This window comes from Gilbertella persicaria (genome assembly GCF_025201335.1).
Source record: "Gilbertella persicaria strain CBS 190.32 chromosome Unknown B0P05scaffold_24, whole genome shotgun sequence".
Taxonomy (NCBI): domain Eukaryota; kingdom Fungi; phylum Mucoromycota; class Mucoromycetes; order Mucorales; family Choanephoraceae; genus Gilbertella; species Gilbertella persicaria.
Genome location: NW_026251985.1, coordinates 72,772 through 96,902, shown reverse-complemented (window position 1 = coordinate 96,902; position 24,131 = coordinate 72,772). Strand labels below are relative to the sequence as shown.

Below are 24,131 nucleotides of genomic sequence, written 5' to 3'. Positions count from 1 at the left end.
TTAAATAGAAAAACAAAAAAATACATCTCTCTCTCTCTCTTTTTCTTCCTCATGTCAACAAAAAAAGAATCAAGACCTTATATTCGAAATGAACTATTAACAGAACTGTTTGGTTCTAAACCTGAACATGTACTGCATGATATGTATGAATTATCAAATGCCTTGTCTTATAAAGTAATAGAGGGTATCGCAGACAGACTTATATCTATATGCCCTGAAAAAAGAAGAGAAATAGAACTCGTAAGGATTCAATTGACGCGTACGATGGAATCTGATTCAATACATAGGCATTAGAGAAATATGAAATTGATATTGAAAAGAAGTTGGATGGTGCATTCAATATATTACAACAGTATAGTTCTCAAGTTGTCTGGAAGATTTCTCCTCAGTTAGATATTCAGCTTGAACATTATAAAGTAAGTTCATACGCTATGTACATGCTTATCAAGACAGAGACGTAGGATGTAGCCATGGATACAGATGCAGACAAGATAGACGATGAATTGACAAGACTAAGAAATGCAGTCATTCAAGTAAGCTTTCATGAGTGTGCTTTAGACAACTTACATATAAAATAGCAAAAGAAATTACATGCCATATTACAGTATAAACATCATACATTACAACAAGACAACCAAGAATTAGACAACTATTTACTAGCACTTTACTTTTTAACCGAGATACCCAAGCAAGAAAATGGTAAGCTATGTTATACTTAACCCAGAGGAATGAACACTTTTTTTTTCTAGTATCAAATTCTACAAAAGACTTTCAGTTTATTAAAGATGAATTGGATTCCATTGTTCCAGATATAGCAACACTTATACAAGCACTTAATAAGGAAAAAGCCATGGGCAACACAAGTCATTTATCAGAGATGGAACAAACAGAGCGAATGCGTGCTAAAATCGACGCCTTATTAAAACGAGGAGATAAATAATAAAGGAAATTTTTATATGACTTAGATCTTTTTGCCTGTCTTTGTATTGCCAATAAGTGATTTGTGGATGTGAGGAAGGACACCACCACCTGCAATAGTAGCCTTAATGAGAGCATCGAGCTCTTCATCACCTCGGATAGCCAACTGCAAATGTCTGGGAGTAATACGCTTCACTTTAAGATCCTTTGTAGCATTACCAGCCAATTCGAGTACTTCAGCTGTAAGGTATTCGAGAATAGCAGCTGTGTAGACGGCAGCTTTGGCACCGACGCGTGTGTTGCTTTGTCCTTTTGATTTTAAATAACGGTGAATACGACCTACAGGAAACTATACGCGCATTAGTATCACCTCTGTTGTTTTTATTCCTACGTACTTGAAGACCAGATCGAGCAGACTGAGATAAAGCAGGAACTTTTTCTTTGCGATCTTGCTTGTTGATGTTATTGTCAGATGTGCTGTCAGCCTAGATGAGCATAAGTCTATGTGTTTATAAACAAGAAATAGTTTACCATTATATAGATAAGTATGTATTAACAACAAGAGTTCTTCTAACAAAATATAAAAAAGAAGAAAAAAAATCAAGAAAGAGAGGGAGAAAGAGAAAAAAAACAACTGTCGTAGTTTATATTCGGAGTTTAGACCAAAAGTCAAAAATGTTTGACGATTTCCTCATACTACAATGCAAAAAAAAAAAAAAAAAAAAAAAAAAAAAAAAAATGGATACCACGAATAATGGCTTATCATAGTAATGTCATACTTGAATTAAACTCTTATTTCGACTACTTAAAAATCCTTAAACCATAAAAATCAATAACAATGCTATAAAATATGTTGTATTGGTTTCTTGTCAAACTATATTGATAAACAGCTGTATCCTAAGAGAGCAATTCATTACCAAGCTGATTTCAAAAAAGCCCTTCTCAGTGGCTTAGTTTTCAACCAATCATGTCTCAGCCTAAAAATTTTGTAGACTGAAAAAAAGTATTGCGCGCACGTCGATGGACAAATTCCTCCTCTTTCGTATCCATAACTTGTAACGTATCATGCTTTATATCTCAACAAGTGGCTCATATGTGTATAGGTAAAGATGGCTCCTACTGTCAAGTCCAAGAAGAACGCTGAATCCATCAACTCTCGTCTTCAACTCGTCACCAAGTCCGGCAAGTACACTCTTGGTTACAAGACCACCTTGAAGACTATCCGTCAAGGTAAGGCCAAGTTGGTCATTATTGCTGGTAACTGCCCTCCTCTTCGCAAGTCTGAAATCGAATACTATGCCATGTTGTCCAAGACTGGTGTTCACCACTACAACGGTAACAACATTGACCTTGGTACTGCCTGTGGTAAGCTCTTCCGTACCAGTGTTCTCTCCATCACTGATGCTGGTGACTCTGACATCTTGACTGCCCAATAAATGCATCAATAAAATGGGAAAGCTTCATTGTGAGCAAAATGTTGATCTCTATAAAGAAACTTCTTTCTTTTTCGTATCCAATGCAAAGACAATGCATTGTTGTTATAAAGCAAAACTGTTTTTTTATTATTATTTAAGAGTTAGGAAGAAACATTGTATGTACACATTAGAATTAGATGGCAAGTGATTGAGAAATAGTTGATTGTGCTTCTACACTTAACTGAGAAAACGTCTTTTCCCATATATCTTTGTTACGAAACATGTGCAAGATCTATAGACAAAGCCATGAGTATTTCTTTCTCTATATATCTGTCTTGACAAACTTACATCACACAGATCTTTTTTCAGGGCAGTAGAAGGCGTTTGTAAGGTGGATATGGCCACAAGTAACAAGTACAACTCCTAAAGTAAATGTTAATATAGGGATACAAAAAAAAACTGATATGTACATCGTGTGCGTCCTGCGCATTGAGTCTTATCATGGCACACAGACCTCGAAACGCTGAATCTTTTTCGTCGCCATCTCGGACCGACAATGACTTTTCTAGCCAAGGTTTGACAAACAACCTTAAACAGCTCGCAACATAGTGAGGAGAAGCAAGTCCTAACCTACCAAGAGCCACCATGGCATTTTCGTGGTTCGAAGCAGGTGCTTGTGGGCGAGTCAAAAATGGCACAAACACTTGCACCAGACCAGGGATATAAGGTTCAGCGTCTTGTCCCCAGCGCATGGCAATAGTGCCCAATGCCCATAGTGCATTGTTATAGACAGAGACAGACATGGTACAGTCTCTATAATGAAGGACATGAATCAATTCAAGTACGAGTTCATGAAGGAATGGTACAAGTGAATCAAAACTGGCATTTGCAATGTCACCTATCAGAGCAAATGTGGAACGAAGTACTTCTGATACAGGATCCTACATAGACACAGTCAATATAATAACAAAAAAAAAGGATATGCTCACATGAATACATTTCTTTAAAAGAACAAGCAAAGGAGGATTTGTTTGCGCAATGAGCGGTTCTATTTTAGGACCTAGGCCTTGTACGACACCAGACAGAAGATCAAGAGCAGCAATAAGGAAATCAACATTAGGTGGTATGATTTGATCTGGATATTTATCTGCAAGCATTTGTTCTTGTAGCGTAGATGAGATAAGCTTTACACATCTGGATAATACAGGATCAACATATTGTATGAAACCAGGTCCCAATGCAGCTGTGATATTCGAAAGACACTAAAAAAAGAGAGTTATTCTGAGTGATACAAGAAAAAAAAAATACCTGTAGTAATGGGAATAAGTCTGCATCTTTATCAGACAATTCATTCCATTTCTTGATCAATGGAGGCATCAAAAGGTAAATAAACTGAGGTTGGTTAAGATGAGAACCGACAGCACTTGCAAGTGTAGCGAGAGCATCATAAAGAATCAATAGATTCTTGCGTCGATAGAGATCAAATGCATTGTTAATATGTGTGAGAATGGGCTGAATGTAAGGCACAAGGCGAAATGAAGCACTTTCTCCAAGGATGATAAAAGCAGTACAAGCTGATTCTTGTACTCGCTTGTTTGTGTCCAGTAATCTAAAAAGTAATGCAGAAAGCACAGGTTCAAAAAAACTTTTGCGGCCTTGCTCATTTGAGTCGTATTGTTCAACCAGCCAATGAGAGAAGCGACTGATGGCCCAGCATGAGATGGAACGAACCAGTGGCTATATAAAGAATAAGTGAAAAAAAAAAGGGAATGACAAGTCCTGTTACAAACCTTGTTGTCTTTGATGGAATGTAACAAATATGGTACCAGCTTATGTAAATGTTGACCTAGTACATGTATACCCCCTATGTTTCTATTTGATGAATAAAACGAAATGTTCAAAAAAAGAGAGATTTTATATCAATTTGGCTTAACTTACCTTCTGCAATTGCCCCTAGTGCTAGAATACCACTCTCTCGTATAAGCCAATCTTCGTTCACAAGTATATGATTTAAATGTGTCAAGACGACATGCGTCATGGCATCTTCATAAGCAACTGATAGCACATCTAATGCTGCGGCACTGCATTTACGAAGCGAGTCTTCTGAATAGAAATCATCATCATCAAAATCATCATCATCATCATTATCTTGAAAAGCTTCACTTTGGTCGTCCTTTGGATCGTCTGTATCAGAATCTTCTTCTTCCAAGTCACTCAAATCATCCCGAATAGGAGTTGTATTTGTGTGCTTATGATATGGATGATTGTTCATTTGATATTGAGTAAAACAATCATTGCTAATGGTGTCTTCAATGTCTAATAAATCCAAGTCTGAATAGACCATTAATTTAAGCAATTTTTCAACGACAAGAGGCAAATGCTTCATTAGTTCTTGTTTATAACACTCATTTTGAGCGTATTGTATCCAAAAATCACAAGCGCACAATGCTACGTTTGTATCCGAGTCAGATAAGGCAGAGATCATATGCTGGATAGTCGAATCAAGGTAAGGTTTAATCTTTTCAGGAAAAGCTTCTAATATAAGCGTCAAAATGCGTCCAAACTCATGTCTCACACAAGGATTTTCATCTGATGCACGCTGATAAAGTGCTGCTAAAATAGAATCCAATTGTTGAACAAACGAGACTGGTCCAAGTAATACAAACTGACTTGTAGCATTGATTGCTTGCACACGCAGATGGGGGTTGGGGTTTGAGTAAAATTGTACAAATTTAGGAATAAGACAACTTAATGGACGAGCCCCATGCGTCATCTCCTGGTCGAGTTCAGGCGCTGCATCTTCACAAATCATGGCTAATGTATCAAAAGAAGTCTACAAGTAAGTTGGCACGGTGCTGACTCTTTTAGCGTGTGTATAGCTAGTTGCATATTTACCTGCACAACCAGGGGGTTTCGATTATCCAGTTTTTCGATCAAGTAAAAGATGATTTCTGACCAATTATGTACTTGTCCTCTTCGAATGATGGTTGCTATAATACCAGAGACTGCTTTGTGTATGTCTGGTTCAGGTTTGTCTAAGGCGTCAATACAACATTGTTTGATATATTCAAGAACAGAAAGGGGTATAGAGTTGAAATTATTTTTCATGTTGTTTTTAAGTTGTAGTCCAGCAAGTTTACGAATGTTGGCGTCTTTCGTGGTCATTTTTGTCAAGATATGAATCAAGTAAGCATTATAATCTGGATATGTATCGAATAACTGTAATCGCTATAAAGATATAAGTATGTCTTTTTTTTTTATTTGCATTTTCTCTTTTACTTGATTCACTAATGCTTGTTCTCGACTGTTAGGGTCAGCAGCTTCAGTCAACAAGAACAAAAGTTCTCTTAAGCCTTGCTGTTGTGGTTGCCATGACATCTTACAAAAGAAATACAAAAAAAAAAAAAAAATAAAGAAAGAAACAGAGAAGAAGAAAAAAGAACTCTTATATACATAGTTATTCAATGCGGAGTGTAAAGTGAGTGGTATGGAAGCATTGATACAGTGCTACGAACAGTGATCAAATAAGGAGTCCTATCTCTCTCTTTTTTTTTGCAGAAGAAAATTCTAAAAGGGGTGCGTTTGTATCATCGGTTTGTCTTTCGGATTGGAAAAAAGAGTTGTACTAGTTCTTTAACAGGTAATTGACTACATTTAATCGAAGTATGACTTTCACGATGTTGCTGAATTTAAACCTATATATACAAGTAAGTTTTATTAGTTCTCATCATATGATGTGTATGTGTTTGGCAAACACGGTAAGTCATAAGAAGCATAAAGAATAATTTCCTTTTTAGACAAAAACGATAAAAAAAAAGCTTCTCTTATTTAGACATTACTGCAAAATCTCGTCAACACTTTTGAAATAACACAAACAGCAAGAAAGAAAAGAGGAAAAAAAACCATCAAGGAAGAACGTCATGTTCAAGTGTTTATATATTAGACAAATATTTGTCACGCTTCCATCCATGCTTTTACAAAGTTCAGAGCTATTTTATAATCTAGACCATTTCAATGTCTCTTTAATTTATAATAATTTGCTCCTCAATTCAAGCAAATATGTGTGTCTTTAAAAATGAGATCAACTCTTTTGGGTGTACAGTCATAAGGAAGAATAAAAACCCATTCAAATTGATAATTATCGATTTTCGGCAAGCAACTTTGTGTTCAGTTGTAACTCAAAGAGCTGTGCACTTACTTTTTACGGAGTCTTCTTATAGATGGAGCGATTTATCGAGCGATAAAGTTCGGTTCATATTTTCTTTAATGTAGGACACACGAACCAAATATCAGCAAGATCCAATTTAAAGGGACATTACGTTGAAAAAAAAAACATATTGTCTATCATAAAAGTAAGATCGATCAAAATATCGAGCCCTTTTTTATTTCTTTTGCCAGACTTCAATTAATTTAGAACCAAGAAAAAAAAAACTAGAGGAGATCACCCGATAAATCAAGTGCACATTTTGTGCCTGGGGCTTGTAATCAGATTCTGTTGATCGCATTTAGTTCGATTGCCAGAAAATCTCTATTTCTAGATAAAGAATGATGATATTCATTGTTCATAGATGTCTTTGAAGAGTCAAATTTGATTTAGTCAGTAAAAAAAGAAAGCGACGCCAAGGTCTTTTAGGATATTGTATTCAGTGAGTTTGACATAGAACAACAACCTCTATTAAACAAAAGTTAGAGATGCCATACACTGTACGTGTTCTATCTTTCTTTCTTTTTTTCTTTCTTTCTTTGAGGAAAAAAATAGCCCCTGACAGCATAAAGACAACAGTTCTGAGAATATCCTTGAATTCCTGAAGATATTCTTTTTTTTCTTTTATTTTTGTAAAGGTGTAAAACTCTTCTTATATATTGACAGCTTCCAAACTATGAGAGCAATTTTACTAATACATATATATGGGTGCTGTAAATTTAATATGAGCAGTTTCAGAAAACTCAAGTTATGCGATAAGGGAAACAAGTTTTTAAAATTAATTAGACGTGCCTTGTCAAGATCTACGAGCTTGGCCATGGCGTGATTTTGATATTTGTTTGTTGCACATAAATAGGATAGGGCAGAGAAGCAAGGATAAAATAGAGGCTAAATTACATGAAATCAAACTTATTTTCATGCACTGAAAGCAGAAATATATCAAGAAACTCGATGAGAAAAGAGAAGAAGGCCCTCTTTCTCCTTTTCATGACAGACATGTTGCTAATGAGCTCTCCGAGCTTTCGATAACACAGTGACGTTTATTTGTTTTGATTTCCATGCTTCGTGCAAAATGAGTCAGGTAAGGCTAAATTCGACAAGATTGGTGTCATATCTATACACTTGATTACCTAATTCATATAAATAGTTAGTATATTCCATTACGATCCAACGGGATTAAAAAAGAAGACCATCGAAGATCCATTATGGGTCAAAAAATGAATTTTACCCAACAACCAAGTCAATGGTACCCCTGAATTATTGAATTTGAAAGAACATGTTTTAAACAAAAAAAAACGGGCTGTTTTGATAGTTTGGTTGTCGAGTAATTTCGCATCAAAAAATGGTGCATTTAAGTTGTGTTTTAAGCATTTTTGCTCTGGGTGTCATACAAAAATTGTTGGTAATGAATTTCTCTGAAAAAATCTTGCGCTATTTGGAATGCCAAAGAACATAAAGAAATAGAAATATTTTATACAGCGCCGCCAACGCCAATTGACGGATTTTTTAAATAAAGGGCGGTTTTATAAAAATCAATGGGCGGGTATTGAAATTCCAAATGACGGAATTGAAAAATCTCAAAGGGCGGTTTTTAGGTTTCCAAAAGACGGATCTTGATTTTTCAATAGACGGAAATTATTCATTCCAATTGACTTATTAAAAGCCTTTTTATTCAAAGAGGTTCACTATGTAAGCATTTTTGAAAGTTATTAACAGAATGATGCACTGTATTTTTAAGAACAATTGGCTCAATGTATCCACATGACTCAACTATTCTTGATTTCAAGTCCTCAGTGTCGTTAAACTGAGTACGCTGAACCTTTCCCTTTAACACAGACCAGAAATCTTCAATAGGGTTGAGCTCTGGAGAATATGGGGGGGGGAGGAGGAGGAGGTATATACACCGGTAGCCCCTACTAATGATCATCTTCTCAATCTCAGCAGAAGTGTGAATAGGCGCATTATCCATGATAATGTAATAGCCTTTCATGGCAGGAAATTTGTCCATTTCAAGCATGGTCTTATAAATAAAACGCATATAATGGCCCGTTACAGTTTCCTTGGACATCTTCTTGGTCCCCTCTTTCTTTCTTTTTCTAGCGCCATCAACTTTAACTCTCTGGGAGCTATTGGGACCCTAACCTCCAAGTTTACAACACCTGAAGCTGATACTGCACCTAGTATGGTATGCGAAATTGCCCTTGTTGTTGGCGTTACTACTACTGCTGGAGTACCTTTGGCGGAGCATGCAGTAGGACCCCGCATATTTATATTGAACCCTGCTTCATCGACAAACACACAATTTGCGAGGTAATCCATATCAATCTGGATCCATTTCTCAACCCATAAACGTCGTTCTTCAATGCGTCCTGGGATATTTCTTCCCTCCGGATGACGAGTTACGCGCTTTACAGTCAAATTGCATTCATTAAGAATGAAAGATCCAATTGAAGACTTTTTAAGGTTGAAGCCTTCAAAAGCTTTAGTTAAATTTTCGACGGCGTCTTCTTTCTTTGCCTGAGGGTGTTCGTCGAAGAAGTTGATCAAATGATATTTGTGCTCAGCTTGTAGTTGCGAAGGCTTCCTGTTAAATTTGTTGGTTTCCTTCTCATATATATCCCAGTCAGGATCCTCTCTTAATCTTTTGGCCTATTTTTGAGCTGTGCGTTCAACGATTCGAGCATGCCTTCCTGCTGCTGCGGCACTCATGAGTTTCAATCGAAGACAATAAAGAAACAAACTCTTCTGGTCGTTGGAATAAATATTGTACTTCGAGCTAGGTTCCTTCTTTATACACTTCTCAACTTCTTCCATCACTGTATCGAGTCGAGGCTCGGCAGGGTCGAGATTTAACATTACTCGCGTCCTCTGGTACTGAGTTAAGGTCATGAGTGTTTCAATGTTAAAAGGATCGCCTTCCTCTTCCCAGTCCATTGTTTCAGCTCCGTTTTCATCTAAAATCTCGCCTTGGCCATCTTCGTAAAACATCTTGAAGCTCATTTTGTATGTAAAAGAAAAACGTCGATTGGAAAGAGCAATTTCCGTCTTTATTTAAAAAATCCGTCAATTGGCATTGGCGACGCTGTAAATGTAATAACGTTATGTCACTTGATCTGGTATCAGGTCAACGTTGGAATTTGATTGGTTAAATTAAGCAAAAAGCAAGGATTGATACCTGGTAACGTGTGTTTTTCACTTCATCTGGTATCAAGATATCTGGAATTTGATTGGCTAAATTAAGCAAAAAGCAAGGATTGATACCTGGTAACGTGTGTTTTTCACTTCATCTGGTATCAAGATATTTGGAACTAAAGTACAAAATGACGGACCTCCCCAGAGAACTTCTATCTTTAAAACTGCCACATAAATTACGACCAGGCACAGACTTGATGTCGAAACAAATTTTATTGAATCCCACTGTGATTGACATTGTCGTCGAGACAACATTTGGATCTGAAGGAAAATGCAACTATTCACCTTGGCCGACAGAATGGCCAGATCGTACCATTTCGGACATTTTGTATCTACCCATCTCTCAACAAAACGATAGGTTTCCCCCTATTTTAGTGGGAATTCAGCATATAGTTGACAACGATTTCATTTTGAGACTCATGTCTTATGCCATATCTCTCTATCGCCAATACAATAAAATACCGATTGTGTTAACATTTGTTATCTCTTCGATGAAATATGAAGTCTCAAAGAAAACGGTACAAAACAAAGACCACCCTTTTCTTCGTCAATACTCTTGCCAACCTTGGGCCAAGATGTGTTACTTTGTGACCAGCAGCTCGATAGAAACGAGCTTGACATCACCCCTTTCTCCTTTTGTTGCTTTGTCAACATTTTTTATCAATCAACACCCTTCACTTTTAGTGAACCCTTTCCGCGATGATCCTACTATTCAATTATTGTATTCAATTGCTGCACGGGTGTTCCAAGAACAAATGGATGAAAGTACAAAGCCCACAGAAGATTTGTTGCTGGTGTGTGAAAATACGGAAAATGTTTTAACGAAGGCAATATCAGCATTATCAGAAGAAGTTCCAGATGTTGAAAAATGCAAGAAAATTTTAGACGATGGTAAACTACTTCCTGCTGCTTTAAAAAGAAAATATGAGTCCATCTCATTAGAAGCTCCCAATACCAACACCAATGCCAGCACCAGCAGCAGCACCAACGCCGATACCAACACCAGTACCATTAGCAACTGGGATTATTTAGAGCACTACCTTTCCGAGCTAAATAATAATACACCCATTTCATGGAAGCGTGTGTATGAGGATGGTCGGGAGCTTGGTTTTTTTAAAAACTATACCAAATGGACTACAATGAAGTCTAGCTATTATAGATGGAAAAAAAATAAAAATTGAGGCTATTTGTGCTTTATATCGAACATATAAAAGAAAGAAAGACCATTGATAACAAAAACTAACTGCTTCATTAATTAATAAAAAAAATAGCGAGCGTTAATGGAGTATTTTGTTAAAACCACTACTCTCAATCTTCACTTGAATCATTGACAAACGCTTGGAAAGGATAGTTTGCCGTACAAATAAATCCTCATCACACAGGCTTTGTTCTTGGTCGGTTTCTTGGTGAAAATGGTTTGGTTTTTTCAATGATTTAAGACCAAGCGCGAGCGCACAGTATTGATGGTCAGCCTAGAAATTCTCTGGGACCAGGAAACAGCGTATGTTTTCAGATAGAATTGTATTGCTTCAATTTGCTTTGAACAAATCTCTTTATCGATACATCTGCCCCAATAAGTTTCAGCGTGTTGAACCTACCTCTTACGATTTTCGCGGGTAATTGTAGTGGCAGTCTACGTAATGCGTAGAGGAAGAATATCTGCTTTATCGGAAGGATTTCGACGTTTGTGTTGCTTAGTTTTGGGTCAACGCTCTTCAATTGAATTTAGAAATGAATAATATGGAGCCATAAATAGAGGCTCATATGCGTGTTTTTCTGTAGCAACAAGTACAGCCGCAGAGTGATGCATTCTACAACGATCTAAAATAGTAAATGTATAAATAGTTGCATTTTCCTTCAGATCCAAATGTTGTCTCGACGACAATGTCAATCACAGTGGGATTCAATAAAATTTGTTTCGACATCAAGTCTGTGCCTGGTCGTAATTTATGTGGCAGTTTTAAAGATAGAAGTTCTCTGGGGAGGTCCGTCATTTTGTACTTTAGTTCCAAATATCTTGATACCAGATGAAGTGAAAAACACACGTTACCAGGTATCAATCCTTGCTTTTTGCTTAATTTAGCCAATCAAATTCCAGATATCTTGATACCAGATGAAGTGAAAAACACACGTTACCAGGTATCAATCCTTGCTTTTTGCTTAATTTAACCAATCAAATTCCAACGTTGACCTGATACCAGATCAAGTGACATAACGTTATTACATTTACAGCGTCGCCAATGCCAATTGACGGATTTTTTAAATAAAGACGGAAATTGCTCTTTCCAATCGACGTTTTTCTTTTACATACAAAATGAGCTTCAAGATGTTTTACGAAGATGGCCAAGGCGAGATTTTAGATGAAAACGGAGCTGAAACAATGGACTGGGAAGAGGAAGGCGATCCTTTTAACATTGAAACACTCATGACCTTAACTCAGTACCAGAGGACGCGAGTAATGTTAAATCTCGACCCTGCCGAGCCTCGACTCGATACAGTGATGGAAGAAGTTGAGAAGTGTATAAAGAAGGAACCTAGCTCGAAGTACAATATTTATTCCAACGACCAGAAGAGTTTGTTTCTTTATTGTCTTCGATTGAAACTCATGAGTGCCGCAGCAGCAGGAAGGCATGCTCGAATCGTTGAACGCACAGCTCAAAAATAGGCCAAAAGATTAAGAGAGGATCCTGACTGGGATATATATGAGAAGGAAACCAACAAATTTAACAGGAAGCCTTCGCAACTACAAGCTGAGCACAAATATCATTTGATCAACTTCTTCGACGAACACCCTCAGGCAAAGAAAGAAGACGCCGTCGAAAATTTAACTAAAGCTTTTGAAGGCTTCAACCTTAAAAAGTCTTCAATTGGATCTTTCATTCTTAATGAATGCAATTTGACTGTAAAGCGCGTAACTCGTCATCCGGAGGGAAGAAATATCCCAGGACGCATTGAAGAACGACGTTTATGGGTTGAGAAATGGATCCAGATTGATATGGATTACCTCGCAAATTGTGTGTTTGTCGATGAAGCAGGGTTCAATATAAATATGCGGGGTCCTACTGCATGCTCCGCCAAAGGTACTCCAGCAGTAGTAGTAACGCCAACAACAAGGGCAATTTCGCATACCATACTAGGTGCAGTATCAGCTTCAGGTGTTGTAAACTTGGAGGTTAGGGTCCCAATAGCTCCCAGAGAGTTAAAGTTGATGGCGCTAGAAAAAGAAAGAAAGAGGGGACCAAGAAGATGTCCAAGGAAACTGTAACGGGCCATTATATGCGTTTTATTTATAAGACCATGCTTGAAATGGACAAATTTCCTGCCATGAAAGGCTATTACATTATCATGGATAATGCGCCTATTCACACTTCTGCTGAGATTGAGAAGATGATCATTAGTAGGGGCTACCGGTGTATATACCTCCTCCTCCTCCCCCCCCCATATTCTCCAGAGCTCAACCCTATTGAAGATTTCTGGTCTGTGTTAAAGGGAAAGGTTCAGCGTACTCAGTTTAACGACACTGAGGACTTGAAATCAAGAATAGTTGAGTCATGTGGATACATTGAGCCAATTGTTCTTAAAAATACAGTGCAACATTCTGTTAATAACTTTCAAAAATGCTTACATAGTGAACCTCTTTGAATAAAAAGGCTTTTAATAAGTCTATGACTCAAAGTTTCGTCAACTACAATTAGACTGACCATACCTTGCTTTCCATTAACTATCAATTGGTACACACTTTAGCTGGACGTGGCCCTTGGAAAGGTAAACCTAACCTTGTCCAACCATCCACATAAAAAAACGGTTTGACAGCGCACATTCAACAATAAATGGAAAGTAACAACCTTTTAGATCCTGATTGCCCTTCAGTACAATTTCTCTGGAATGATTGAAAGAACAAGTAAAAATTTTTACTCGATCCTTCCAAATCGAGCGTAACAACTGGAGATCTAAGACACTCAAGAAGCTTCAATCCAAACGCAACAAAATTTTACGAGATCACAAAAACACATCCATTTTATTATTTCTTTTGCCAAAGGCCGAAAAAATGATTACTATTTTGCAGGATGAATCCGCCGAAATAGAACATCTCAAAGCAGGCAAATTTTGGCGAGAAAAAGGTGAACGATCTCCTGGTCTTCTCAAAAAACTAGCTTAAGATAGATCAATTCAGCGGACAATACCGAAGCTCCTTGATCCCAACTCTAGACGCTTGGTTACTTCCACTGAAGGAAAAACAAAGGTAATGGTTTCCTTTTACAAGAAGCTCTATCGACCTGATAAGATCCAATCTTCTGATGTCCATACGCTCCTACAGCATGCCAACAGCCAATGGTTTATCAAAGAGCAAGCATCTACCCTTGAAAGTCCTATCACTTGGCTGGAGATATCGAGAGCAAGTCGTCGCTCACCTCGTCGGAGTAGTCCTGGTAGCGATGGCTTGCCATACGACATTGTAGGTATCTTAATTCATATTCCTTGTTTAAGGCAAATGGTTCTACAAATATACAATGATGCTCTGGCTCATTTGTTATTCCCTGCTTCATGACTGCTATCACTTACGACCCTTTTGCCCAAGAAAGGTGATTTAACGCGGGCAGGTAACTATCGTCCTATCCAGTTGGTGAATACAGATAACAAGGTCTTCACTCGGATAATCAACCACAGGATTATGACAGTAGCTGCTACACTTATCAACAGACATCAGCTAGCCTTTATGCCTGGTAGATATATTGCTGAACATGGCTTGCTCACCCAAATGATCATGGAAAATGCAGCAACAAACTACCGCCGACCAGACAAGGATCTTGGCATCCTACTAGACCAAGAAAAGGCCTATGATTGTGTTAGCCCTGACTATTTCAAGCAAGTATTGTTATACTTTGGCCTTCCAAAGACCCTTGCTACCAGCATTACTACCTTGATCAGGAATAACTTCATTTGTATTAACATCGATGGTTGGCTCTCTAAGCAGTTGGTTCCAAAGCGCCGAGGCCTCAAACAAAGTGACCCACTCTCCTGTATTTTATACAATTTTGCCTTAGAGACACTTCTCCAATCGATATTGGATGACACTCAATTTTCTGGCTATCGCTTTAAGCATAATGATTTTAGTCAAGCTATCACCTTACCTGCTATCAAATTGCTTAGTTATGCTGATGACACTCTAGTTTTTTTTCATAACATCCGTGACCTTCGCAGAATGCAGTTTCACTTGCAAGCCTACAGTAAAGCATCCAATGCTAAGATTAACTATCATAAAGTGCGAGTAATCTCTCTCTCTGGTCACGATTTAGATGACAAATGGCTGACTACTCTACAAGCCATTGACATTCCCAAGATATGGTGCCGTACAGATGCTGAATCCATTATCTATTTAGGTTTTCCCCTTATCCAATCCTTGGACCAGCGCGCTCACTTTTTTTCGTCCCTCACTCGATCACTGACTCAACTGGCGGATATTCACGCCTCACGCAATCTTTCTGTTGTTGGTAGAGCTACAGTTACCAGTTCACTTTTATTGTCTAAATGCTGGCATATTTTGCGAGTAATCCCTACCACTCAAGCAATCCTTAATACCATTCGAACTGTCACTACTTCTTTTATCAACCGGCAAATCTTTCCTCGCATTAGTTGGCAAACGATGACTGCACCAAAGTGGCATGGTGGCCTTGGCATTCTTGACTTGTTTTCTCAGCAGAAATTACTATATTACCATTGGCTTCATTCTTTTTTGTGTCTTCAAGCTGAGCGCTCTCTGGCAAAAGTCTTTCTAGCAGCACATACTCGTACTTTGCTCCAGACTGAACATCTACTATTGGGTCTGCTCTTTCCTCGTTCGCGGCCAGGCCATTTAAAGCAGTTGGCCAGTAACACTATCACCATGTGCTTCCAGACAATTGATGCTGTTCCCATGAAACAGTATACATACATGCCAAATCCTATCGAGTGTCTTTTACTGCCCTTACGCTCCATTGTTCTGCCACCCAACACTTTTGACTTGCCTCTCAAGTTACGTACAGTAGCAGTTTCATATCTGTATGAGTACCATCCACAGAGTCACCAATACCGGTTTCTTCTTTTCCCTTGGATATTCGGCGTAGTGTTAGAAAATACTTTCGCAACAACTGCTCTTTTTTTTTTCTTGATTTCTTTATACTTTTGAAATTGTAGTACCCTTTTCGCTTCTTTTAACCCTCTTATAATAAATAATTGTCGAGCACCTCTTTTAGTGGGTCCCTCTCAAGACCACTAATATGTGCGGCAAATAAAATCATTAAAAAAAAATGAAGCTTTTGCTGAGAATTGTATGAAGATGCGTTCCGAGTCTGCTGATATAAAGAATACAACAGCTTTGCTGCTAAGATATTGAGCAAATAGACAAAAATGTTTATAAGGCTTTTCGTTCATATCTCATTATTTCTATAGTACAATTAGCAATCAAACGCATTGATAAAAAAAACTAGAGCGTCTGGCACATATTTTGAGTACTTAATCTTGTCGAGAGCTCCATTTTTCGTCTTGTAGTGTTAAAAAAAAAGATCAAGTGTTGTCAAATGAAGGATTTTTATGAATAGTGTCCTTTGCTCGAAAGGGATATTTTGGTCGAATTTCACAAGTCGCTTTTTTGATCCAAATCAACTCCAAAAGTACCATAGATGTTAGTAAACATTTTTCGAAGGTATCCAAAATATTGACACGTGTATAAGTATCATTTATAATCTATTTCTATCCATATGTTTTGTAAGAGAGGTACATCCATTTCAAGACGTACAATGTCATTTGCATGACTCTGTGAAATTGGTGACCTTTTGTGGCTGAAGGAATTCAATTCATCATATAGAAAGTTTGTGAGACTTTTACATTCTCAAAACCATCGGAAACAAGCTGAGCGCTTAGATCAGAAGCAGTCAAAGAACTAGCTTAATCCGAATATTACTATTGAATGCATTCCTGACGATTTTACATATCTTGGTAGATACTAATGGTAGGCTCGGCGTGTTTCAAGAGACATACGTGCTTGCAAGATGTTTGGTTCCATTGAAATCAGCACAAGAACAGTCTGTCATGACATTATTCTCTACGGTACTCTTGTATTTTACCTCTTCTGTGGTGAAGGAGGCAACACTGTAACATCCTGGTTCTTCCAATTTCACCATTAATGCCAAGATATTATTGTTAATGGCTTCAGCATCCATTTCTCTTCTTCTTCTTTCTTCAGGGCCCATTCTGCCCACATTCAAGAGCAACCTTGAAATGGTTTGTTGGTAGTCCTTTTGGATATAATCTCTGATTAGAAACTCTGACATCTCTCTTTTTGTAGCAATCCCCAAATCTATTATCAATCAACGATTTGGTGCTTTTTGACAGAGAAAGATGTTGGAAATCTTCAAGCTGACCAATTGCAAAATTATGCTGCTTTAAGAGCTGAAAATCGACAGTTTTCGGACTATCTTTCAAGCAAACTACCTTTTTTTTTTTTTTTTTTTTTTTTTTTGCAAGTCTCTAATCTGGCCATTAACACTGTCTTCCACAGTGTCAGCTCTTACTTTCTTTTCTCCAGATCTATAGCAGACATAGTCCTTTGTCCTTCTTGGTAACATGTCTCTTGTAAATTCATTTGACACCAAAAACTGCTTCAGAGTTTTCGATCTCTTCCTTGTAGTTCTTGATGGCATGAGTTACAGTGGTTGTAGGATTTTTAATAATAATACTGTTGGACATTTTTTTGCTTTCTTTGAAATTAAATGTTTATTTTAAGTTTTGACAAACGCACTTTTGTTGACTATTTTAGAAACTCACTAAATAAAAGTCACAAATTTGGTCGACGTTACTTAAAATGGACATGCATTAAAAAAGTTAACGTCATCCTATTTTTATGGGGCAAAATAAGTGGGCATTTAATTGTTTATTGACCCTTTTTTCTTTTTCTTAAAAACTATGTCCAATTACAGCTACAATTATATCATAAAGGTTTCTTTTTTTTTTCTTATTTCTATCTCATACAGACAAAGAATATGGAACACTCAACACTAACAGTCTTTTTTTTTCTCTCCCTTTTTTTTTTCTAGTATATCATTATTGGTGATACTGGTATTGAAAGAAGAAAGAAAAAAAAACAATAGAATATACTAACTAGATAAATGATGTATTCTATAGGTGTTGGCAAGGTAAGCTTCATGTTCATTTTTTGAATAATAACTCATTATAATCTGTATGCTAGTCTTGTATCTTGCTTCAATTTACCGACAAGAGATTTATGCCAGCTCATGATTTGACGATTGGGTAAATATTATCCGTAGAACTCAAACGAAAAAGGAGTTTAACTTATCTTTATTATTATTATTATTAGTGTTGGATTTGGTACACGTTTTATTACAGTCAACGATCAACAAATAAAATTACAAATCTGGGATACAGTAAGTCAAATGAAAGAGAAAGGCAGAAAAGTCTCATATTGCCCAGGCTGGACAAGAATCATTCAGATCGATTACAAGAAGCTATTATCGAGGTGCAGCTGGTGCTCTGTTGGGTAAATCTAAAGTTATTGATAGAATGAGCTTATAACACGTGTTTAGTTTATGATATCACAAGAAGAGAGACGTTTGAACATTTGCCTGTCTGGTTAGAAGATGTGCGCCAACATGCTAACCCAAACACAGTCATTATGTTGATTGGAAACAAATGTGATTTGGAAAAGAATCGACAAGTCTCTAGAGAAGAGGCTGAGAAGTTTGCTCAAGAGAACGATTTGTTCTTTTTGGAAACATCTGCAAAATCTTCGGAAAACGTTGAAGAAGCATTTGCAAAGACAGCAGAAGCTATTCAAAAGAAGATTCAAAATGGTACCATTGACATGAACAGTGAAGTAAGTTGATAGAATAAGAAAAAAAAAAAATGACATGCTTATTTTTTTTTTTTTTTTTTTTTGGTTTAGACAAATGGCGTCAAATTAGCTCCTCCTCAGGGTGGATCTTCTTTACCTTCTGCAAATTCTTCCTCAAGCAGTGGTGGCTGCTGCTGAATACCCTCTCATTTTTTTCTTTCTTTTATTTCTTACACTTAATACAATAATGATACAATATTCTCTCTCTCTCTAAATCCTTGATGTGTAACATGGTCTCTTTTAGGTTTTGTTTTGTTACACAGTCCAAAACAAAACAATAAATAAATGAAAAAGAGGTTGCATGAAATATTGTACGCTGAATGTTTACGTTTATGTTCTAGGCTTCATATATGCTCTATGATGCAATCAGATAAAGATGAAAGGAGATAAAGGTTTCATTATTTCGAATCTTTTCTAATCTTGTAAGAGAATGATGTATAGGAAATACAATATTTATGTTGTTAGGGCAATGCACATAGATCAAGAATTACACTTCATTTTCTTTGTTATTGACTTGATTCATTGACACTGAATACACTAGAGAAATAGATAAGCTTGTCATTAGTTCTTTGACATGTCTGATCTGAAATAAACAATAGATTGTATTTTATAGAGTAAGCTATCTCTTGAAACAGTACCCTTTTCATGCTATGATATACAACTTCAAAAGTTGAATTGACAATCAAATAATAATAGTAATAGTAATAGTAATGATAATGAAATAACACATTATTTCTTTCTTTCTTTAAACTTAGCTTGTATCATAAAAGAAATATACTTGCAAGGTATAATTCAAATCAAAGTAAGGTTCCTGAGTAAAATGAATATGATCATGAAACAAAAAAAAAAAAAAAAAAAAAAAAAAAGAGACAACTTTGTCCATTTCTCATTGGTCAAAATCATGTATGGTATCGAATCTTATATGCATACATAGTATTATTTTACATCTCTCATACAAAGAACACATTATACACGGTACAACTGTTGCTTATTCAATCTTGAAGGAAGATTATGACCTCCTTCAACCAAAACACTCTCGTCTTGGCACTATTCAAAAGGAGAGAGATGCTGTCCGTGACTGCTTATTTGGTTTTTTTTCACTGCCGTTCAAGAGGTTCACTTTTTTCCTTGTCTTTCCAAGAAGGTCAAGAGGCAACAGTTTTAACTTGTTTAATATTGCGCAGTAAAGCAAGCGTATTCTGAAGCACGCTTAGACTCTCTTATTTAGATACAAAAGTAAATACTTGGAGGCAAAACAAAAAAGGACTAGAGTTTTTTTTTTCTTGTCTTTTATACACATATATCCTATTTCTCCCTTTCTCTTTCTCTCTCTTTTTTCTTTATTACGCCAATCTAGAGTACAATGAACCAACAAGAGCAACCTGTGTTAAAAGAAGAAAAGAAAAACACCGAGTCGGTCAAGGAAGATCCGGAAGAGAAACAAGTAGTCCCAGTGACTACTGCTACTCCTATGGATATCGACCCCACGACAACGACTACAGCGCCTTCTCAAACAAACGGCAACACCGCAGTCACTTCAAGTCCTCCTGTTATGACAACCACGGCACCTGTGATCACCCACACGCCTTCTGCTGTGACTGAACAGCCAACAACCACACAAGAATTGGATGCGATTAACCAGCTTCAATTGGCACACGCTGCTGCTGCCCTTAGTGGTACTAACAATTTCCCTTTTCTGGCCAATTTTGAGAATACGATTGGTGTCATGACTTCAACAGATACAACCAGTGGTGCAAACACAAATACGCTTCATGCTCTTAGTCCAAGTACTCAGTCTTCATCACAACAAACACAACAATCATCACGACAAAGACAGGCTCAACAAACGGATCTAAGTCAATTACCTACCGAACTTTTGAAACGTGAGCTTATGAATCAAAAGGTAAGACATTGCAAAAAGATTGGATAATTAACTACTTGTATAGGTTCGTGCTGATAACAGAGAACGCAAAAAGCGTTGGAGACAGCAAAATGAAGAAAGAAGTAAGTATCATGGGAAAACGAATGTCCTTCTCCTAACTGCTTCTTGTACAGACAAAGACAACGATCTCCGTTGTCGAGTTAACAAGCGAGCCCATAAATTATTTGGTAAAGAAGATAGTGAACATAAGAAGAAGTGGATTGAAGAAGAGTTCTTGAAACGTCAACAAAAACGAAAGGAGAAAGAACGCAGAAGAGGATTGGTTGATGACAGTTTAGGTGGTCATGCTGAAGGAACACTCAATAACAATAGTGGACTAGATCTTGCTGCACTTGCGCAACACTTGGCACCCCAACAACACCTTCCAAGCATTACAGATGCTAATTATTTGACTTTGTTATGCAATAACCTCGGCATTCCTGCTGCTGCTCGTAATCTTCTCGGTAATATGGCTAGTGGTCAAGCAGATCAGCCACAGGATGCACAAGCACAGCAACCAGAGCAACATCAACAACAACATCAACAACAACATCAACAACAACAGCAACAACAACAGCAACAACAGCAACAACAACAACAACAACAACAAGAGTCTGAAGGCAACACGAACCAACCCTCTACCACGACAATGCCAACAGAAAGCACATCGGAACAAGACATGGGGAAAGACGAAAATAAAGACGCTAGAGCTTCTCTACAGCCTTTCCCCTTTCAGTTGCTTGAGATTTTACAACATTTGCACCAATACCAACCTCAAAATGGATCAGAACAAGGTGAATCATCTGCAAACAATGATTTCCAATTAGCTCAAGCATTTAACCATGGTTTGGGAGCCATTGGTGATCGACCTGAAGAAAAGTTGGCAGCATTGTTGGCTACAACGATTCAACAAGCAGCCACAGTTGCAGCTGCTTCTCAAGTAAAAGAAGAAGGAGGTCATGAATTATCAGACGATAAAGACGCTAATTCTACAACAACTGCAAATGCGACAACAGAGAATACCAACAATACGACACAAGATGGAACAAACAATAATGCCGAATTTCCAATGGACGCTGTGTTAACGCTTATGCAATTAAATGCTGGCTGGAGACAATAGCTTAAAAAAATACTTTTTTATGTACACCTTCCCCCCCCCCCTTTTTTTTTGAAAAAAAAAATATATATGTATAGTTGACCCTATTTGCTTAAACTTTATTTAGAGATTAATGCATTGATCTAGCTCTCTTTTTGTTTTCAATATAGCGACTTCGAACAACAACAGGCTCTCTTTCTACATTCATTGCTTTCAATCTCAAGACAGCTAAACAAAAAGAATAAGTGTACTCTTTTTATCTCATCTTGTCTTACCTCTGTCTAAAGCTAATTCAATCATACATCTTGTTCTGATAAAAGCTATCAATGGCCAAACTGATCTTTCACCATGTAAAATCCTAAAAAAAAAAAAAAAAAAAAAAAAAAAAAAAAAAAAAAATTGATCAATGTAAGTTCAATTGCATCGTCCTTTACCAATATGCCAAAGATTGATGTGATGGATTTGAAAACAAAATATTGAAATCCTATACGAGTTAGACAGTGTACTGTATAGACTAAAATAATTTACATATAAAGCAAGTTCAGGCACAATATTAACATTACCCGACATTTTCTCTTCAATTACACCACGGAAAGTATGAGGCAAAAAATGAAGTTGATCTAACTGATAAAGACGATGTTTGAATTCAGAGGCAATGATAAATGCGAATTTGTGAAGCAATGTTTCATGTTGAAGGTTTTGTGCTTTGGATATAAACGGAATAGCATACAGACTTGCCTGAGAAACAATAAAGTGATTTACATTAAACAGTTCGGAGAGACGATTAAGAGGCTCTTCAGTTTCAGAAGAGGATTTTTCTGACCAATGATTCCATTTGACAGCTGTAGAGAATGAATAACAATATCGTACGATATAATTTATGTCTTACCAGAAGAACTCCATTTGACAATGTTGCCATTTTTATCCTTGGCCATTAAATCACAACTACCAAACAGACCAACAGAGGCAGTGGAGCAACAAGCAGCACTCCAGATGAGGACATTGGGAGCAGTCAAATAATTAAGAATCTGAGGGACTTCTTGAGTACGACTTGATGAAACACTAATGTTCAAGACTCGTTTTGATCGGGCATAAGCTTCCTGTCATATGCTTGATAAGTAAACAAGACTGAGAAGAATATGTCGTACTTGCCTCGAAGGTTAAATCTCCTACATTTTCACGCACACATTCTTGTAACACTTTCATATCCATCAAGTAACCTAATTATGCAAAATATGAAACAAAAAGTCAGCTTATTTTAGATTTATAGTCTCGATCACTTACCGTACTTCATAAATCGAGTAATACGTCTCTTGAAATGACTATAAATAAACTATAAGCAAATGTAAACATCGCACGAAAAAGGCGTACCCAGTCTTTCCCTTTTTAGAAAAAGCGGTAAGGTTGATACCTTCAGGCTGTAGAATATGCTAATTTAAGATTAGATAAAGAACAATAAAAAAAAGGGGAGGGGCTTACAGGTAATTCTTCATCTGTGTGGATACAAATCAAAGCAGCAATCATAGCACCAATGGCTGTACCACTAATGATTCGAGGCAAGAGCCCTTGTTCATTCAATGCTTTCACTACACCAATATGGTAAAGAGCAAGTGCAGTACTACCTTGGAGTACTAATGCAGAACATCCAAAACTTTGACGAGCATCACTAAAAAACTTGATCTTAGCTTGTGAATCAAAGTCAGGGGTAGACTCAATATGTTCGATTTGAGCAACCACTTCTTCCATATAGTCTTGAATTAATTTTTTTGTTCTATAGTAGAGTCAATAGGGCAATTATTTGGTTTAGTTTATACCCCAAATATGAATGAGAAAATAGCTTTCGGTCACAAATACCCCCAAAGTTTCTTAGTAGGCCACTTCTTAACAAATAAGCCATGCTGTCCACATCATTCGCTTCCCGGGCTTTCTTCAAATGATATAGTCTAGAAGCTATCAACTTGTTGTCGTACACTCTTGATTCAGGTTTTTGAACCCATGCATCATTTTCTAGATAGACATGTTATCATTGAATATAGACTCATTTGCTTAGCTTACTCAAGTATCTATTATAATGATTGTAAGCATTGATACACATATATGTGTTTGCTTACTTGTCCAAGTCTCTTGCTCTATCTTGCCATTCTTCAAAGGTCTCTGCATTTCTTAAGCGATATAAAAGTCTATTTTCAGGTTTACTATCTTTGTACTCATTCCATTTATTCTTTGAAAAATACGCGTTACTATTTCTACGTCTTTCTTTCTTTTCTTACCATCCATGGTTGAACAAAATATTGATAAAAAGTGAGTGATGATATATACACACAGTAAATAAACGGAGCAATAATATATTTCACTGGGTCTTTTATAGACTTTGCGATCAGTTCCTTAAGGTTGTTCATCTTGGAGAAAAGAAAAAAAAAGAGAAGAAAGAGAGTTGATTATCACATGTGAAAATCTGCATAGTGTTTTTGGCCTGACTTTTAAAACGTTTACCTCCT

General features: G+C 36.9%; 11 protein-coding genes across 11 annotated transcripts; 6 read left to right on the top strand and 5 right to left on the bottom strand.

The window, feature by feature from the left end:
- Positions 1 to 51: 51 nt before the first annotated feature.
- B0P05DRAFT_587907 (uncharacterized protein) lies at positions 52 to 940 on the top strand (the record flags this gene model as incomplete). Its single annotated transcript, XM_051582623.1, has 5 exons — positions 52 to 240; positions 288 to 416; positions 462 to 533; positions 579 to 699; positions 750 to 940. The coding sequence occupies 5 exons, from the start codon at positions 52 to 54 to the stop codon at positions 938 to 940; spliced, it is 702 nt and encodes a 233-aa protein (XP_051433999.1).
- A 21-nt stretch (positions 941 to 961) lies between these two features.
- On the bottom strand, positions 962 to 1,452 carry B0P05DRAFT_572267 (histone H2A.V; the record flags this gene model as incomplete). Its single annotated transcript, XM_051581429.1, has 3 exons — positions 962 to 1,267; positions 1,314 to 1,403; positions 1,450 to 1,452. 3 exons carry the CDS (start codon positions 1,450 to 1,452, stop codon positions 962 to 964), a joined length of 399 nt encoding a protein of 132 aa, XP_051433998.1.
- A 267-nt stretch (positions 1,453 to 1,719) lies between these two features.
- Positions 1,720 to 5,711, bottom strand: B0P05DRAFT_579737 (armadillo-type protein; the record flags this gene model as incomplete). Its single annotated transcript, XM_051581956.1, has 12 exons — positions 1,720 to 1,722; positions 2,073 to 2,136; positions 2,415 to 2,469; positions 2,678 to 2,756; positions 2,804 to 3,274; positions 3,323 to 3,595; positions 3,642 to 4,070; positions 4,124 to 4,179; positions 4,272 to 4,979; positions 5,004 to 5,166; positions 5,229 to 5,552; positions 5,613 to 5,711. The coding sequence occupies 12 exons, from the start codon at positions 5,709 to 5,711 to the stop codon at positions 1,720 to 1,722; spliced, it is 2,724 nt and encodes a 907-aa protein (XP_051433997.1).
- A 2,498-nt stretch (positions 5,712 to 8,209) lies between these two features.
- B0P05DRAFT_441415 (uncharacterized protein) lies at positions 8,210 to 8,401 on the bottom strand (the record flags this gene model as incomplete). Its single annotated transcript, XM_051573757.1, has 1 exon — positions 8,210 to 8,401. A coding segment is annotated over one exon (192 nt), but the record flags the coding sequence as incomplete, so codon positions are not given.
- Positions 8,402 to 9,369: 968 nt separating this feature from the next.
- On the bottom strand, positions 9,370 to 9,537 carry B0P05DRAFT_434088 (uncharacterized protein; the record flags this gene model as incomplete). Its single annotated transcript, XM_051573697.1, has 1 exon — positions 9,370 to 9,537. A coding segment is annotated over one exon (168 nt), but the record flags the coding sequence as incomplete, so codon positions are not given.
- Positions 9,538 to 9,642: 105 nt separating this feature from the next.
- On the top strand, positions 9,643 to 10,950 carry B0P05DRAFT_545067 (uncharacterized protein). The gene has a single exon (XM_051578602.1). The coding sequence runs from the start codon at positions 9,858 to 9,860 to the stop codon at positions 10,908 to 10,910; it is 1,053 nt and encodes a 350-aa protein (XP_051433994.1). The 5' UTR covers positions 9,643 to 9,857; the 3' UTR covers positions 10,911 to 10,950.
- A 1,093-nt stretch (positions 10,951 to 12,043) lies between these two features.
- On the top strand, positions 12,044 to 12,211 carry B0P05DRAFT_442881 (uncharacterized protein; the record flags this gene model as incomplete). The annotated part of the gene is made up of 1 exon (XM_051573772.1): positions 12,044 to 12,211. A coding segment is annotated over one exon (168 nt), but the record flags the coding sequence as incomplete, so codon positions are not given.
- A 968-nt stretch (positions 12,212 to 13,179) lies between these two features.
- Positions 13,180 to 13,371, top strand: B0P05DRAFT_435436 (uncharacterized protein; the record flags this gene model as incomplete). Its single annotated transcript, XM_051573709.1, has 1 exon — positions 13,180 to 13,371. A coding segment is annotated over one exon (192 nt), but the record flags the coding sequence as incomplete, so codon positions are not given.
- Positions 13,372 to 17,654: 4,283 nt separating this feature from the next.
- Positions 17,655 to 18,925, top strand: B0P05DRAFT_545062 (ras family-domain-containing protein). Its single transcript, XM_051578601.1, has 7 exons — positions 17,655 to 17,703; positions 17,802 to 17,900; positions 17,954 to 18,015; positions 18,083 to 18,149; positions 18,196 to 18,262; positions 18,309 to 18,598; positions 18,668 to 18,925. The coding sequence occupies exons 2-7, from the start codon at positions 17,874 to 17,876 to the stop codon at positions 18,752 to 18,754; spliced, it is 600 nt and encodes a 199-aa protein (XP_051433991.1). The 5' UTR covers positions 17,655 to 17,703; positions 17,802 to 17,873; the 3' UTR covers positions 18,755 to 18,925.
- A 966-nt stretch (positions 18,926 to 19,891) lies between these two features.
- Positions 19,892 to 21,991, top strand: B0P05DRAFT_132435 (uncharacterized protein). Its single transcript, XM_051573032.1, has 2 exons — positions 19,892 to 20,519; positions 20,563 to 21,991. The coding sequence occupies exons 1-2, from the start codon at positions 19,980 to 19,982 to the stop codon at positions 21,655 to 21,657; spliced, it is 1,635 nt and encodes a 544-aa protein (XP_051433990.1). The 5' UTR covers positions 19,892 to 19,979; the 3' UTR covers positions 21,658 to 21,991.
- On the bottom strand, positions 21,733 to 23,925 carry B0P05DRAFT_545051 (acyl transferase/acyl hydrolase/lysophospholipase). The gene is made up of 12 exons (XM_051578600.1): positions 23,904 to 23,925; positions 23,689 to 23,854; positions 23,448 to 23,640; positions 23,113 to 23,404; positions 23,005 to 23,063; positions 22,918 to 22,955; positions 22,786 to 22,853; positions 22,523 to 22,733; positions 22,162 to 22,475; positions 22,068 to 22,117; positions 21,909 to 21,991; positions 21,733 to 21,861 (listed from the first exon to the last, which is right to left on the bottom strand). The coding sequence occupies exons 2-12, from the start codon at positions 23,726 to 23,728 to the stop codon at positions 21,764 to 21,766; spliced, it is 1,446 nt and encodes a 481-aa protein (XP_051433989.1). The 5' UTR covers positions 23,729 to 23,854; positions 23,904 to 23,925; the 3' UTR covers positions 21,733 to 21,763.
- Positions 23,926 to 24,131: the final 206 nt, after the last annotated feature.